The sequence below is a fragment of the Ursus maritimus genome, unplaced genomic scaffold, assembly GCF_017311325.1.
Source record: "Ursus maritimus isolate PB19 unplaced genomic scaffold, ASM1731132v1 scaffold_3, whole genome shotgun sequence".
Lineage (NCBI taxonomy): Eukaryota > Metazoa > Chordata > Mammalia > Carnivora > Ursidae > Ursus > Ursus maritimus.
The window spans coordinates 71,022,233-71,040,904 of NW_024425563.1; the positions used below are offsets into that span (position 1 = coordinate 71,022,233).

Genomic DNA, 18,672 nt, shown 5'->3' on the forward strand with positions numbered 1-18,672 from the left:
GGGGCAGAGGGAGAAGGAGAGAGAATTTTTAGCAAGCTCCAGACCCAGGGTGGAGCCCGATGCAGAGCCCGATGCAGAGCTCAATCTCATGACTCTGAGATCATGGCCTGAGCCAAAATTGAGTCGGACACCTTACCAACTGAGCCACCCAGGCGTCCCTAACCCAGAGTTTGTGTTTTTGTTTTTTAAGATTTTATTTATTTATTCATGAGAGACAGAGAGACAGAGAAAGAGAGGCAGAGGGAGAAGCAGGCTCTCTGTGCAGCTGGGAGCCTGATGCAGGACTCGATCCCAGGACCCTGGGATCATGACAGAGCCGAAGGCAGACGCTTAACCAACTGATCCACCCAGGCACTCCTCTAACCCAGAGCTCTGAGGTGGTTACATGACAAGAGATAACTACAGTAGTCCGTGAGTAGTCATACACTGACAGTAAAGTTACGAATAATAAAATGGTAATATAAAACAGGGATATATTAGGTTAAAACATTTCCCAGACATTTAAGACTGTTAGACCACAGAGGTGAACCATCACCTCCAGAAAAGTCTTTGGTAAAAACTACTGCAATTAGAAATATTTACAGGTGGATGGATATGCCTAAAAGCAATCCTGTATTAATTGAAAGTAAACCATTACAAATCATAGAAACTAGAAATGTAGCACTTTTATTTCTATAATAATGTCTCAAATTGACAATCGATTAACAAATGTTGTCAGCAACTACCTTTCTTGTCATATGACAGTCACAAACCATTTAGCATTACACCAGCACTGCAAATGCTATCCATTCCCCTCCACGTCTGCCCTCCCAGATGCATGTCACCATTAGCCACGCGCCCTCCCTTCCTTGCTGAATCATGTAGATCATGATACCTTTACATTCCTTTTTACTCCTCTACAACATTTACTCAAATCTTCCTCCCTTTCCTGCCCTTTCTTCTTTCTTACCTTTCAGCAAAACTTTTCATCCACATTGCCAAGGCACACTCTCTGTCACCCATCTGTTCTTGCCTATTCTAATACTTTGATCCATCAAATGTGCTTTCTTCTATCTTTAGGGTCCTTTACCTTACAAACACCCTGGTCTTCATTGTCTTAAAAATATTTATGGCATATTATAAAATTTGTAAATCTTGATTTTTAAAATACCCTTAGGGTGACATCTAATCACCTTCCCTCAGTCAATTCTCAAAGTTGTCCATGCTCAACGTTTCCAATTTTTTCACTTACCCTTTAAGCCCACTGGAATCTGACTTCAAATATCCAACACTGTTGGAACTATTCCCTTAGAAGTTACCAACCAGCGGCCTCTTCTCAGCACCATCTTCTACTGACCTCACTGTAGTATCTGATGCAGTTGATACATCTCTCCTTCTTGAAATTCCTCTAACTTTTGACTTTCCAAAAATAAGTGCTTTCTGGCTCTCTGCATCCTCCAGATATTCTATGTCTTTTCTCTCCCTTAAACCATCATCTACTCTCCAAAACAGAAACATTTCCCACTTTCTTCTATCTATACCAATATTTCTGGTGAACTAAATCAGGAAGCTCAAATCCCTAGCTCCAGCAAAACTCCAACCTGAAACATGCACACGGGTGTACTTCCAACTCACTTCGTTGTTTCGCTTTCATGTCTGAATAGTAGCACATACAGGAAATTAATGAGTCACACAAAGTGAAGACTTCTCACAGAAGGAAATGCTTTATACGAAGGAGGTCAAAGTAACAAGAGTATTAAAAATCACATTGATGCACTAGAAAGAATGATTCTTAATTCACAAAATTCAGGCTTGAGAACTCTGACTTTGATACTATTATCATTAAGGACACACAAGTTGCTGTTCCGTTCACCTAAACCGTCCCCAGTATCTGCATGTCCCGTGCCTTCACTACCTTCACAAGTATCACCTTCTGAGAAAGACCTCCCAGAACACCATCTGTGAAGTAGCATCTTTCATACAACATTTATGAGACACATTATACATTACTTGCTTATTATCTACCTTCATAGGAATGCAGGTTCCAAGAGAATAAGGACTTTGTGTTTTGCACTGCTCTCTTCCTAGAAGAGGGAAGAATATTTAGCCCATAGTAACTACATAATAAATATTTGTTGAAGAAATTAATAACTTAATAAAAAAGTGAATGATTTAATGAAAATATTATCATTTTCCATTCATAGAAAGTTTGTAACACTATAATGTAAATGCAAGAATACTCCAGGTAAAAAATACTTTTTTCACCAAGTGAGCTAATTCAAATTTCTACATAACGACCAGCCAATATTCAAAAGGAAGTTTCTTTGCAAGAATTAATGGGATTAGCTATTATATAATGGGCTATCCTACTGTCCTTGTTTTTTTCTTATGACAAATGACCCTACTACAGTTTGCTACCAAAATTTCTTGGGGCGCCTGGGTAGTGCAGTCGTTAAGCGTCTGCCTTCAGCTCAGGGCGTGATCCTGGCGTTATGGGATCGAGCCCCACATCAGGCTCCTCCGCTGGAAGCCTGCTTCTTCCTCTCCCACTCCCCCTGCTTGTGTTCCCTCTCTCGCTGGCTGTCTCTGTCAAATAAATAAATAAAATCTTAAAAAAAAATTTCTATTAGCTTATTAATTAGCACAGAACTTTCTTTTTAACAATGTCTATCTAATGTCTCCCTGTATGAATCACTCAATTGTTATTTCTTTAACATCTTTACTTTGACTTGATCTCTCTTTATCATTTTTCTCCCACATGGTCTCCCCCCCCCCATAGAATCTTGACCTGGGAGGATCTTAAGATATCATTCATCCAGGGGTTTTCAACCTCTCTTTCAGCAGTGAGATGCATTTTGTACACAAAATGTTAATAAAGGCAGAGCCAGGAGTGGAGGGGCTGAAAGTGTGCCTCCCTTGAGCCTACCCCCACCTTCCCCCTGAGACACTGAGGAGAATCATAAGACTCCTTTGAAAACCGTGGACAGTCTAAACTTTTCTAATTAAACCCAAATGTATTTTCTGTGTGGACTCTTCAATTTCTTTGACAGGTAACCCTTCTCCCCCTCTTGTCTAAAAGCATTTAATGAGCAAATAGAGTGTGCCGCACACTATAGAGGCAGAGTGAGAAACACACTGAGGGAACGCAGAAAGGAAGGACCCCTAACCCCTCCCACTAGCTAAACACACCTGAATTGATCTGTAATTTCCCTGGAGGGAATTATTTCTTTTTCTCCCTCCTTACTTATCCTTCACTTCTCTGCTGTTCACCCTTACACTGACTTTCATGTCCCTGCACTGATTCTCTCCTGGTCTAGCTCCCTACCTCCACCCCACCCCTAAAACCATGAGCATCTGTAAGGTTTAGGCAGCACTCCACTGTATTTCCCCCTCCACCTTCTCATTATTCAAGAACTACTATGGTTTGGGACCCAACTTTGTCCACTTTGGGTGAATGATCCCTTGAGCTTCGTCTTCCTCCTGGTTCTGCCGTGTACGATTTGTGGTATCCCCAGCTGGGGTCCCCTGCTGCCATATAAAGTCCAGGAACTTGAGCTGTCTTTTCCTTCCTCTCCGGGGGTGCTCCGTTTCAATGCTCCCATTATTTTCAGTGATCTCACTACTCAGTTTGTTTCCCAAGCTGAAACTCTGAAGTTATTTTGGATTCCTTTCTCTTCTGTATCATTTATATCCAAGACGTATCACAACAGTTTTGCAACATCTTTCTGATCTGACTTTCTGGAAGCTATTCAAATGTAGCCCAGCTGACAGTACTTTTGAGGGGAGCAGGGACTGTGTCCTACCACCGCCTGTAGGTAGAGTGCCTGGACAGAATAGGTGCCTAATAATCCTTGCTGAAAGAATAACTGAATGGGATAAAAAATATGTGATGCTTAGTGTAGCATAAAAACCGCAAATTACCCAGTAATAGGGTAATGTGTTAGTACATTTGGGCACATTTAGAAGATATTACAGTATAATTAAAATAATGTTTTCAAGTATATATTAATGGCTTGGAAATTGCTCCCAACTTAATGTGAAAATAAAGAGAAGCTGGATACAAAACCCTTAAATTTATTATTAACCCAATTGTGAAAACCTAGAAAAGAAAACAGAAAAAAACCTTAATATTGGTTATCTCTGATTTTTATTTATTTTCATACTGCTTTAAAATTTTTCTAACTGCTTTACTTTTTTATAAACTTAACATTCTGAAAAAGATTGGCCACCATGTAAATAACTGTGCCAATTGATAAGGCTTGAAAGAAACATGTACAAATTAAAAGAGGTATTTGTTCCAGGATGGGAGGTATCATAATTTATCTCTCTGACTTTGTTTTTCTAAAATTGATTTTAAAAATTATTTAATGAGGCACCTGGGTGGCTCAATCGGTTAAGTGTCCAACTCAATTTTGGCTCAGGTCATGATCTCAGGAGCCCAGCAGGGCTCCCAGCTGAGTGTGGAGCCTGCTTAGGATTCTCCCCCTCCCTCTGCCCTTCACCCCTGCTCTGCCCCCTGCCCTGCACTCATGCACACTATCTTAAAAAAATATTTAAAAAATTACTATTTAATATTTTCAATATCCTTCAACCCAGCATATATTGCTTAGTTCTCTAGTGTTCATGTAGCTGAATTTATCATCATATATTAATCATGTATTAATTTTGCTAAAATGCCATTTTAACATTATTACTCCAGTTAAAAAATTATATTATCTCCTTATTACTTTATAGATAAAATAAGATAAAAAGTCCTCAATCTATCAAAGTCCAGTCTCGAACATCCAATCTCACCTTCCACCCATATAGAACAGACTCCTACTGTCCCCACTTTGCTTCTGTACCATTGCCTGATGTCTGTGTCTCCCTTATTCCACTTCAAGTCTTATACTCTCTTCAATGCTTGACAAAAATTTTCTTAGCAATTTTCCCTTTAAACACCCACAGCCTTTATGCATAATCCTGTAAAACCATGCATTTTTAGAATTAAAAAAGTTTAGAGCTGCAAGACATTATTGAAATCATTTAGTTCAAATCCTCCCTTTATGGATGTTGAAATAGCACTCCAATTAGAAAAGGTGACTTATTCAAGGATAACAACAACTTAGGATCAGAACCCAATATTTAACTTTTTGAGTTCAGTATTTTAACTAATACAGGATCTGCCACTGTTACTGGGTCTCCCTTCTGCTGACCAATTCCTCAGCAATTATTCGTGACTTTATTCTTAAAGGTATGTCTTGCCTGCCCACCTTGTCGTCAGTTTCCCCAGGGCAGACACCATGGCACACAATTCCTTTACATCTCCCTTGTATCTACTGCAACAAAGCGAGTGCTGAAGCAGTACACCAGAAGTGACCACAAGCAAATTCAACAGTGGCACTGGGGATACGGTCCGTGATCCCAATATTCCATCTTAACAATGTGGCTCCTACATCCAAGTGGATGGTAACAGCCATTAAAGATAATGACCATCAGCTTTCTCTTCCTTTCTATATGGCTGTTCTGGCCAGTCATGAAACCTCAGGGTTATCGTTCGAGCTAAGATCCTGGAAACAGAGCCAGGATAGGGAAACAAGGACTGGAACCGAATCTGAAGACCACATTTTGACAGTCCTTTGCGAAACACAGAGGCTTAAGGAAGGATGTGACTCAAGAGCAAGGCTGAGTAATAGCTTTCAAAGTTGGAAGTGGCTCTTTTCTCACACACACACACCCCCCCCCACACACACGTAAATTGTGAAGGACATATATATGAGGAAGAGGAACATTTTAACAACTGCACCAATTGACTAATGTACAACAGGTTAACAAACAACTGGTGGATGAAATTTCACTGCAAGCCCAAAGATCTAGAAACCAGGGAGAGGTGAGATCCTCAGGGTTATCAACATTCAAAGGCAGGGAGAACAAGGACAGCCCCACAACAAACTCACGCCAGCTCCTCTGTCACAGCCGCTGTACCTTGGGCCACAAGCCACGCAAACCCAGAGGCATCTGCCAAAGGTCTCCGGCAGCTGTGCAAGCATTCTCTGCCATTTGTTCAGCTGCCATGAAGTGGGAGAGCTGCATATTCTCAGGGTTCCAGCAAGTGGATTTCTTTCTCAATTCCGGACAATGTGATTAGAATACGAATTTTTTTTTATTAGTCCTGATTTTGTCACTCTGAATATATATTTACTAGGATGAATACATCTACTGCTTAGTTTTGCAGCTAAGAGAGGGGAATAGCATACCTCATGCCATGCTAAGAAATAGGTCATGCTGGAGAAATGAATATAAATCACTCTTTTCACCCAACAGCGGAGTTACTGCTTAGACAAGTAGGTGCCCATTCACCTGGCAATTCAAAATGTCTGGAATATAATTTGTCAAACTTCCATCACTTTCCTTTCTTCCTTGCATATGAATATCACAATTTCAAGGAAAATGATTAAGTGGAGAAATCTCAGATTGTAGCAGAGCCAGCTCACCTAATATACACCAACACAGTTATTATGCTGCAGAAATAGGTTCAATGCACTTGTAAAAAATGTGAACTGCTCCTTTCCACCAAACGAGGGAAACAGAAAAAAGAGAAAGAGAAAATCTTCAAAAGAAAAATACAAGGGCTTTCTGACTGGTCTTTGTTGCCTTTCATATTTGTTGTAAAGACTCAGTGTGTGGGAGTTAATTGTATTAGTTATCTTGGGTAACAAGCTATTAATTTTGTTCTTCAAAGTTATTAACCACCTTTCTATACACAGTTCACAGGCGAATGAATGGACGTAATCCCTTTATTAAAATACAAAACAAACCAAATAATCCCATGTTTCATGACTTCTCAAAGTTGATTATCTCCTTGGCAATGCTTTACCAGAGGCCAGAGAGACAACTGCCACTTTAGAAAAGAGTCTCTGGCAATTTATATGAGAAGCCTGTGAAAGGAGATTTAATCAGACTTTAATAGTAATTCCGATTCAGACCAGACATAAAAGGTCACCAAGGAGAAGCATTTTTTTCCAGTGATTCAACTATATTTGATTAGTAAAATTTCTTCTTCCAGTGACCCCACAACTCCTGAGAGAGTCTGCTTGTTTGATGGGACACACTGCTTTTTGCAAATTTAAACAATTTGGTAGAGAAAGTAAGTATTTAAGATGATGACATTTACTGTCTCAAGAAGTCTGTAGATTCCTCTCTTTGTGGTCATGTCTCATTCTTCAGAGTAAAACGTAATACTATTTAATTCTAAAGCAGCAATTTTATATACATAATGACCTTTATCTCCTAATTGTCAAAGGACATTTTACATGTTAGAATCATTACGCGTGTTAAAGAAAACTACAGTAAATGAAGAAACTATTACCATCAATCATGATATTTATCTGCATTTAAGGAGCTCTGTGCTCTAACAGGAGCAAACAGTAGTTTCATGTACCAATATTCCAATGGGAAATCTGCAATGATTTATTTCTTTGATTTATTAAAAGCCTAGTCATAGCTCAAAGGTCTCTGAATACCCATAAAATTAGGAAATTATTGCCATAAAATTAAAAAAAATAATAGGCAAATCTGCAAACAGGAAGCAATCCAACAAGATAGTACCTATTGGAAATCACTGCATCATAAAAATAATACATAAAATGAATCTTTGACTAAGCTCTAGCAATAAACTGTGCTTTTATGAAACTCATTTTTTGGTTCTATTACTGTATTTCATTTATATAACCATTTCCTTTTCTTTTAAATTCATTTGGAAATAATGTATATATGAAGATATTTCTTTCTATATGATTCCCCTTTGAAGTTTTCTGATTTCAAATATAGTAAATTAGTGATTTTAGTATAAAAATCAGTAATTTAACAAGGTTATATAAGCATTATTCAATAATTATTGCAGAGTGAACAGTTAGGTTGAAACTAAAGTTTAGGAAATTATTCTCAGAATATAACTAAGTGGTATTATTATAGTTGAGCTTCAAATAAATTAAAAGACTAAATATTTGAAGATACGTTTTAGCATAAAAATCTTTATGAGGCACACCACATTAAAATTCCCTCCTGCTATTTTTTTCAATGACATAAAAATAAACAAGTTTATTATACTTTTAAGAAAACAGTTCTGGAAAGTTATTTAAAATAACTTAATGAAAATAAAAGCTTTGGTAGAAAATAGGAAAAGAAAATATTTATAAAAACCACACATTTATGCAAAGAGCCATAAAATATTAATAAAGAAATATAATTTATTCTTAGATGGGAAAGCTCAATTTTATATATTTTCTTCCCTATATAACCTATGGGCTCAGTACAATCTCAATCAACTCAGTAAGAGGTTTTCTTAAGAACAGGGAGAAGGAAATGTTTCATGACTTTAGATGAAGGGATCAAAGTGCAAGAACAGTCAATAAATTTACGAAAATTAAATGTTATTGAATTAAGGACTTTGAATTCTAATAATTGTTTTTAACTAAGAGGATTAGTATGCAAAGGACGTATCTGGCAGCACTTAATAATAGTTAAAAAAACAAGCTATTAATATGGGGCCGATTAAGCAAATACTGTCTCATCCATGCAATGAAACACTCCTTTGTCATTAAGAATGATAAGTTTCTGGATTCATTTTTCAATGAAAGATTTAATCACATATTGTTAAGTGAAAAAAGATAGTTATAAAAGGTATATAAAATATGATTCAATTTTTCTTAACATGTGTAGAAATGGAGGATATATGTAAAAATACTAAATGTGGCTTTTTCTGCTTGCTAGGGTGAATTTTCAGCTTTTGTACTTTTTGACACTGGAAATTTTCTGTATAAAGATGCATTGTTTTTATAATCATAAGACATTTTAACATTCAGTGTGGGAATTTATGGATAAAATATAAATTAAGTAAAATTAAAAGGAAAGTGGACACAGACTGCTTCGGGGAGAACTCAATATGGCAACACTTGGAAGAAGGTTTCTATAATATTAGGGACTCTGCTATTTGTCCATCTGGTATGATTTACAAAGGCATCTGGAGTATAGGATACAGCATGGAGGAATCACATGTGCTTTGATTCCCTAGTTTCCATATGTTAATGCTGCATTTGCATAACTCAAATACATGCTAATACGGTAAGTTCATCTCTTGCTATGGTTCATACTAACATTTGCCCCAGTGAGTTCTTACGGAAGTCTTATTAAAGAAGGAAAAAGTATGTCATGTGATTGACTGCTATAACGCATGTAGCTTGGATCCTTTTAGCAAAGACCTTAATTTGTCTAGCTCTGATTCCATGTTTTAAAAAATAGGTTTATATGAATATTAGTTAATGTGGAAGTTCTACTGAATAAAAATATTCAGTATAAATGATTTGATAAAAATAATAACTTGTGGGATATTAACTATGTGGCAAGCATAGTTCTAAAAGCACTTTATGTGTAGTAAGTCAATTATTCCTCAAAACAACCTATGAGATGGGAGCTGTTATTAGCCTTCATTCTTCCCAAGGGAAATTAAGGCTCAGATAACCAAGTCCCTTGCCCAAGGTGACAGTGTAGGTGATAAACTCAGATCGTCTGGCACCAGAACACATTTTATTTTCTCTTTGTGCAGATTTTTAAAAATTGAAATGCTTTTAATTTTAGAATAGTTTTAGATTGATAGAGAAGTTATGAAAAACAGTACAGAGAATTCCCATATACCCCTCACCAGCTTCCTCTTTAAATCTTAAATGGTATATTTGTCACAACTAACTGTACACTGATATTTACTAACCTGCACACTTTACTTGGGTGTCACTTGGTTTTCCTTAATGCCCTTCTTCTGTTCCAGGATTCCATTCAGGGTACCATATTACGTTGAGCTGCCATGCTCCCTAGCCTCCTCTGGGCTATGACAATTTCTCAGTTTCCCTTGTTTTTAATGGCCCTGTTTTGAGGAGTACTAAGCAGGTATTGTGTAGAATGTCCCTCAAGTTTGTGTGATGTGTTCTTCATGATTAGCCTAGGGTTAGAGTTTTTGAGAGGAAGACCTCAGAGGCGGTGGCACATTGTATCAAAGGTACAGGCTACCAACATGACTTAACTTTGATGATGCTAGCCTTGAAGACCCGACTGAGGTGGTTTTAAAGTTACCCTCCTTTTTCCAAGCTTTACTTGATGGAAAAAGTTACCAGTCAAAGCCCACATTTAGGTGGGTGGGTGTGGGAGGGAGTTAAGCTCCACCCACTTAAAGGGGTGGGGGCATCTACATAAATTGAAATTCTTCTGCCAGAGCCCTCATTTGTAACCCACTATTCTACATTACGGCTGACATCCTATTGTTTCCTACCATTTTGGCACATTATTCATGAGCAGTAGTTTAAAAACACAATTCTTAACTAATTTCCTGCTTTTTCAAAGGTGCAAAAAAATACGTTAGAATTAAATGTGACAACCAATAAATTTGTTTAAAGTCATCTTCCACTAGCACTGTACAATTTGTCATGAAAGGATGAATTAGAAACTAATTTTTCTCAGAAGCACTCTGTAAAGAACTTACCAGAAATATTCGTTCAAGCTGATCCTGAATGTCTTTCATTCCCGGAAAAGCAGCAACCCCTTGGATCATTTCGACAAAGATGCAGCCGACTCCCCTAAAGAGAGAAGAAAGAATTGTACAAAAACTCCAATATATACTGGAAGATTAAATCTGGAATTAGGACGTCTACTCCTACAGAGGAGAAACAATGAATAAATGACGTTCTTAATGAGTACCAAGGGCTGTGCTGCATATATCTAGATCCTACTTCTTTTCTTTCCCCCTCTGTCTAGTGCCCTGAAAGGTCTCTAATAGATGCAGCTACACTGGGCTCAGGAAACGGTGGCAACCAGTAAAATATAACACTCAGCAGCTCCACCTTACTTATAGGAAACAGTCAAGAAACTCTTAAGCCTGATATAGAAAGCCTCCAGTCTTTTTCAAATACCCCTTTCCAACTTCATTTCACGAATTCTTAATATATTGTCCTCTCAAGCTGCCCAGGGGTTCTCAACCTCTCTTTTGCATCAAAATCAGTGGGGTAACTTTGAAAAACTGAGAATAATCTGAACACAAACCCCATAGATCTTGTCTCAATCAGTCTAGGTTGGAATCCAGGTGTTGACTCAGGCTGCTCGGGTGAGTCAGGGCAGCTACACTGAGGATCGCTGAGCTGGACTGACGTGCCCGCGGGCCAAGTATAAGGCCATACAGCCTGACTCGAATTGCTTCACTACCTACCACTCCCTCCTTCTTCATTCATTTGCTCTTAACATATAAATCCAACCCAATTTCTGTAATCTAATTAAAATACAATTTCTTTCACAAAGCCTTCTATGAGCATTCCAGCAAACAGAACGGCTCCCTTTATGAGTTTATTTTGTTAAGTTCTCATTCAATATATCAGCCATCTACTATGGTCAGCTTCCCCTCCTCACTCAGCAGGCCCTGCTCACAGTCCTTGTCTAGCAAGGCAGTCCAACACATCAGGAGACTTGCCTCCCAGACCACAGTGGCCTGCACGTAACCCAGTAGGGACAACCGATCCCTAGTACAGGCAGAGAGCCAATCAGATACTTCTGCTGGGACTTTAACAAACAATCACTTAGGAGAGGGATGGAAAGAAACTAGCAAATGTCAATGGGATAAATCACATTAATGACAGAGCGCTAGTAAGAACAGTCTTCTTGCAGATGAAGTCCCCTGAATTGACCTGGTTCCTGCCTTCCTAAGGCCTGGATGTTCAGATAATCCATTGTTTTTGGTAGCACTCAGTACCTTCTAGTAATTCTCCAGGATATATATAATATATATATAATATATATATATTAATAAAATATATATATTTTTAAAATAGTTCTACCTTGAATGAGTTTATGTTTCCTGAAAGCATTCTAATGAAGTCATGAACATACTGGGATACTTCAATTGCTGCACTCATATTCAACTTAGGGTGAGCAAAACCCTTGTGTCTTTAACTTACTTCAGATCCTTTACAGGTTAAGGACTAGGGACTGCATCTCTATAACTGTCCCACTTGTTATCACAGTTGTATATAAACAATGTATTGAATTAAAGAAGTAATGCATTTGCAGAAATCTCTTCTCTATTACAGCACATAATTTCTACCCGAATTAAACACCAAGAGTAAACAGAATCAAAATGACTAAAAACAAATAAATGCTACCTTATATATCATAAAAATAATTCCATTTAAATAACAAAGAATTATTTTAAAATCAGTGTCGCAGGCAGATTGCATTTAACACAAGTTGTCTTCATTTAAGATTTGAGACACAACATACATTTTGACAATTATTTTATTAGCATATTAAAATGCAATGACATTCTTATAAATATTCGTGCTTTAGATGCCTGGTTAGGTCTAAAACTTCATTTTAGTGTCTTTCCAAATTTTTATGCCAATAATTCTTTTCTAAGACTATTGACCTACATTTCTACTGTCCTTTTTTTTTTTTTCGCCAAGATTTATTTATTTGTTTTAGAGAGAGCAAGCACAAGCAGGAGGGGTAGAGGGAGAGTAAGAGAGAATCCCAAGCAGGATTCTGAGCTGAGCATAGAGCCCAACATGGGGCTCCATTTCATGACCCACGATCACGACCTGAGTTGAAACCAAGAGTCGGAGGCTCAACGGACTGTGCAACCCAGGCGTCCCTCTACTGTCTCCTTATTTATGTTACGTAAAATATCTTGGATCTTCAATAGCTACTGACGCTTTCCTTCTTCTTCTTCTTCTTTTTTTTTTTTTTTAAGCATTCAGAATACACTCTCTATTTGGCTTCATGTGGCTTTCGTCTTTCCTAGCACAGGCTGCAGCTCTGAGCATGCAGACCCTCAGCACAAGCCCCAGTTGCCCCCACCGGGTCCCCAGCCACGCTGGCCGGTGAGGTCACCATCATACACACTCACTGAAATGCTGTTACCACTACTTATGCTTGGTCCACAGCATCTCCATAACACGATACTTAGAACAATTAAAAGATAAATCTATGCTGCAATTTTACTTAGTTGGAATACAATGACATAGCATTTCCACAGGCTTTTATCTGCTTAGGCAGCTAAGGGACATGGACTCTCATTTCTAATGGATGTTTCTGATGACATCATTTTCCAAAGATGTGTGAGTGCATACTAATAAAGCTGACAGAATTACACTAAAGGATGTATAAAAGGAGATAGAATGCACAAGAAAATTAAAGAGCAGAAGTGTCAAACATATCAACACACTATAGCCTGCAGAATACTTTATTACTGGAGCTGCCTTATTGCCACACAGCAATAACAGCCCTTCAATTTAATATGAAGGGACTATTTCCTGCTTTACTCCCCCCCCCCACCCTTGCTACCCTCTATTACCCTGCACTCCCTAGCTCTTGATGGATTAAGTTGACTGCCCTGCGGCATATGGAGAAAGAAATCAATCACTTAAGTTCTATACTTATGATATACAATCTTATTTCAGGAAATGTCTCCTTTAATTTGTTGCTTCTTTTCACAATTTGAATAATTATGTAATTATCACCTACACAGTCTAAATTTTTCAAGAATAAGAACTGGTCACAAAGCTTACAATTAAAGCTGTCACAGGATGCAATGTGTTCAAACTCTCACACAGGATTAGTTACCTGGGAAGATAATGTATGAAACACCCACCCATGCTCCTGTATCCTTCAGTTCTTCCAAACTGAAAACTTCCAAATTGAATTTATGCTGCAGATGTAGGATTTCTTCACCACAGTTCAAAATAAGATTTTAAGCAGAATTGGTAAATTTTTTTTAAAGATTCATTTATTTATTTTAGAGAGAGCAAGAGAGCAGGGTGCAGGGGTAGACGGGACAGAGGGAGAGGGAGAGAGAGAGAATCCCAAGGGCTTAATTGACTGAACCACCCAGGTGCCCCAGAATTGATAATTCTTCATAATTATGATTATGGAGGGACAACTTTTTTAGGTTGAAGGTCAAAAATTTGGGAGTTCTTATTTTGAAAAAGTATACAAAATTGGGGCACCTGTGTGGCTTAGTCAGTTAAGTGGCTGACTCTTGATTTTGGCTCAGGTCACGATCTCAGGGTCCTGGGATCAAGCCCCACATCGGGCTCTGTGCTCAGTGGGGAGTCTGCTGGAGATACTCTCTCTCTCCCTCTCCTTCTGCCCCTCCCCCATGCTTGCATGTGCCCTCTCTCTCTAAAATAAGTCTTTAGAAAAGTATACAAAATTATGAATAAAAAATTGAGTACAAAAGTGAACTCAGAATGAGAAAATACATCAAAAGGAATCACAAATTTTTAAAAGCTAACATAGGACAAATAATATTAAATTCAGAAAAATAATGTAACATATTTATTAACTGACACACTCTCTAATACTTTTCTTTCTACAAGACTGGCTGCATAATCTTTGATAACCTCTTCTATAAGAATTCTAGAATATTTTCTACAAAGAGAACACAGTGATAAGTTAGTCTTTCCTCTAGCATAATGATGACTTTCTTTCCTGATAGTCTAGTAGAAAAGTTTTCCTTTCTTTCAGCTTCTCTTCTCCTATTAGTATAGTCATGTAAACTTTTAGGACTGTCGTAAATTTGGGGAAAACTATCAAGTTTCCTTCAAGTATGTCTGTGTACTAGAAACACAGTAATTCTAAAACATTCTACACAATTCCCATATAAAGACCGAAGGAGCATAGGAGGGCATGCTCAGCCCAGTGTGGAGAGTGTGGAAGCACCTGCACTCCTGAAGTCTAACAGGACTAGGAAAGTGGAACGTGGTGCGTACTGGGGTGATGGCACGGGAGCGGGAATGGGCATTTAAAACAGAGAAAGAGGAATCTTGGGAGAGCCAAATGCTGTTATAATGTCTGTGCTTAGAAAGTGGAAGAGAGAGTTAAAAAGAGAGCAGAGGCCATACACCAGGCTAAGAACTTTGCCTTTTATTCCTAGGCTAGGTCTCAGTTTTTTTCTGCATCCTAGGACTCGTGATGGATGGAGCTCAACAACTGGTCATACAGGTGAAAAACCTAGATTACAGGCAGATCAGGAGATAAAACCATCTTCAGGACAGAAGCAATTACAACCATTGGTTGTAAAGCCACCTTGTTCTTTCCCACTCCTGGCAGCAAATGAATGAAACTAGCAGGAGTATCAGCCCTCTCTTCAGTGGGGGGGGTAAGGGGGCCACACACAGTAATACACAGGGGTATTAAACTACAAACTACAGATCAGATCCTGCCCAGTGCCTGTCTTTATAACCTATAAGCTAAGACTGGCTTTTACTTTTTTAAATGGTTGAAAAAAAAACCAAAAGATGAATATTTGATGATACACAAACATTACATGAAATAAAAATTTCAGTGTTCATAACTAAGATTTTATTAGAGCCCAGCCACACATTCATTTCTGTGTTGTCTGTGCTGCTTTCTCATCCTCACAGCAGGGGTGAATAGCTGCTACAGAGACCACATGCCCTGAAAAGCCTGAACTGTCCTTCACAGACAAAGTCTGCCAAACCCTCATCTCTGTTACACTTCACCTGCATAAAAACATACTTGTACATAGAAGAAATCACCTTTATCAGTTATGGAGAGAAAAAGGAAAGAACTACATAGTATGGTTATTTGTGAATAAATCACAAATAGAAATGGGCTCTCAGAAATGATCTGGCTTTTCACTATTTTCCTCAGCAGTTTTCCTGTGGTAGATACACTTTAAAACTTTTCATGCATTTTGCCAAAAAACTAGTAGATTTTTAAAACTTGATTGAAGATGGATATTTTCTTCCTAAAGTGTTTTTTCTATCTTCAAGTATTTTTAACTAAGAAATAAACTGGGAGCAAATGTGTAGGGTGACTTTTAATAACATTGCTCATACAACCACTTCTGTAAGGATTTCTTCTCAAGATAGAGGGTTGGGTGAGTTGATTTGAAAAATGGATAGGGTGGAAGGAGAATTTACTTTTAGGAACTTTTATCAGAAGTTTTTGTTTTGTGTTTAGGCCAAATTTTATTGTGTGGAAGGACTATCTTTTATTTTTATAAATATTAGGAAATTTTATCTGATAAATGAAAATATATATTATATATTATATAATAAATATATAATATATAATATAAATGTATATAATATAATATAATATATAATATAAATATAAGCTTTCTGTGTTTGGAAATGATTTCAAGTTATTTTCTTTCCATCTGCCTTCCCTCTATCCTCATCTAACATCAGCATCTCTGTTTTGATAAAAAGAGACGTATTAGATTTTTAAAATTATATCTTGAACTTTTTTCTACTTTAAAACTAAGAATGGAGACCTGTGCATGTGAAGTCCCCACATGCTTGCCAATTTCACATCATACTTCTACCCAGGAGATTTCTTCTGTCCAGTCATGCTGCTCTGCTGTCTGTCCCTGAGACATGCCGTCCTCCTCCCCATTTCAGGATGTGCGCATGAGCTGCTGTTCCTTCCTTCCAGGATGCATTTCCCCTCACTCTGTGCATGGAGTCAGCTCAAACGGCTCCTTCCCAGCCACCATATGTAGGCTTTCCCGTTACTGCCCAGGCTCCATGTTTCACCCTCCATTCTCTAGTTTGTTTTCTTTCTCAGATTCAAAGGATATTCACTTGTCTTTGCTATTTTGGGCTGTGTTTCCTCTAGATGGAAGACCAAGATCAGGGACAAAGTTGTGTTCATCACCTTGTTCCCAGGACAGAGCAGAGTGTCAGCACATAGTAAGGGCTCAAAAATATTTGGTGACTGAATGAATCAAAAGCAACGCAAGCTCCCTCCCCTCTCCCTGCTACTACCAAGTAAGAGCTGAGCCCAGCAACCTGTTTTCATAGAGTATGGAGGCGGAGATGGGAGCCGGGAGACAGATAACAACTTTACAATGGAGAAAGCTGGCAAACAGGACCTTAACTATATGATCAAAGTTAACGTCATCAGTGATAAGTCATGTTGACAGCATGTACCCGTGATGTGATGTGATGTGATGAGAAGGTCCACTTCACTTCTGTGGTCTTTCTCCCCAAAACATTAGATGAACCCAAACTGAGGGACAGTCTACAAAATGTCTGACTGGTACTTCTCAAAACTGTCAAGGTCATGAAAAACAAAGAAAAATCAGAGAAACTGTCATAACCCAGAGGAAACTAAGAACACATGACAACTACCTGTAATGTGCTATCCTGGACGGGATTCTAAAATACAAAAAAGAAATTAAGGGAAAATGAATGAAGTCAAAATAAAGTTGTTTAGTTCATAGCAATGGGACATTGTGGGGTCCTGAGATGAGACAAACATCTGTCCATAGTACATGTAGTTGTGTAAGATGTTAACAATGGGCGAAGCCAGGTGAGGATGATATAGAAATTCTCTATTGTCTTTACAGTGTTTCTATAAATCTAAAATGATTCTAAAATTTAAAGTTTATTATTAAAAAAATGAAGGACTGCGTCTCCTTGGAACTGTATATAGAATTGGTCATTTTAAATAGAGGAGCCGTAGCATTCTGAGTTTTCACTGTATGAGAGAAAAAGAACCTCTGTGCATTTTGATGAACTTTTCCTTGGACGCAGCATGAGCCACCTACGTGGGCTAGACGGTGAGATGTCAGTTAAGGTTCGACCTGAAATAACTTGGGCAGCAAGCTAATCAGAGATGAATTTTGATATAAAGGTATTTGAAAACTGATACATACACTCTATGGCAAAGGAATTCAAGATGAAAAATTTACCTGAACTATTAAGTTTGGGGCATTAGCGGGGAGTGAGAATGTAGAGAAAAAATGGAATTCCCAGAGAAGGGGCAAAAACTTTTCTTCATCAGAGCAGGGAACAGCAAGCTCACCACCACTTCTCTGGGGAGGGGAACTCTCAGACAGGGTTAGGTCCCCTAACTCCAGCTTCTCATGTTACTTCCTGCAACTGTAATGTATTTAACTTATAAAAGCACCAGCCACTGTCATGGTTCTCAGAACCAGAATTTGGTCTCTTACTTTGAAAGACACCGCTCAGATGAGTCAAAGTCGTTTTGGCAATATAGCAGCCCTCCCAGACCTGAACGAAATAGGGTTAGTCACTACGGTCACCAGTTAAGATGCACTGTAATGTACCTGTTTATTAAAATCCCCTTGGATAACTTTATATCCTTCAACTAAAATAGGAATTCATTAGATCCCTCAGCTCTTATACGCAAATAATATCGGCATCTGACACACGGCCTTTCAAGTGGAGTATACTCAATTTTCTCATGAAGACATTAATGTTACAAGATGTTAATTAACCCAGTAGATCATTATCTCACAGGAAGAAATATAAAACAGGACCTACAGGTTATTATTTTTCTACTTGGCATTAATCTTATTCTGGTCAGCAAAAAATAAAACATTGTTCTCCTTCTTTCCTAATTCTCAGGGCAACAGTTTGGGTTCAGTCCCAGTACACAATGTAGGACTTTAATATTTTAAAATATGGTGCAATCCAAATCTCAAAAAAACCACCTCGCCTGGACTTTAGCTTCTAATCTCATCCACGTATTGGCAAAGGCTTGCAATTCCTTAGGATAGAAAGCCTGAAGCAGACAAGTGATGAGTCTCAGCGCGTCACCAGAGTCCCGGAGGGATCACAGCACAGCGTAGCCTGTGCATCTGAGTCTGCGCGCAGAGGACTGCGACCCGCCCTGCTCACGCTA

General features: G+C 38.2%; 1 protein-coding gene across 1 annotated transcript in view; it reads right to left on the reverse strand.

The window, feature by feature from the left end:
- CDK14 (cyclin dependent kinase 14) overlaps positions 1–18,672 on the reverse strand; it is a 544,514-nt gene that overhangs the window by 207,936 nt on the left and 317,906 nt on the right. The window contains exon 10 of the mRNA XM_040644288.1: positions 10,490–10,583. Coding sequence (XP_040500222.1) covers positions 10,490–10,583 — 94 coding nt within the window. The remainder of the gene's footprint in view (positions 1–10,489; positions 10,584–18,672) is intronic.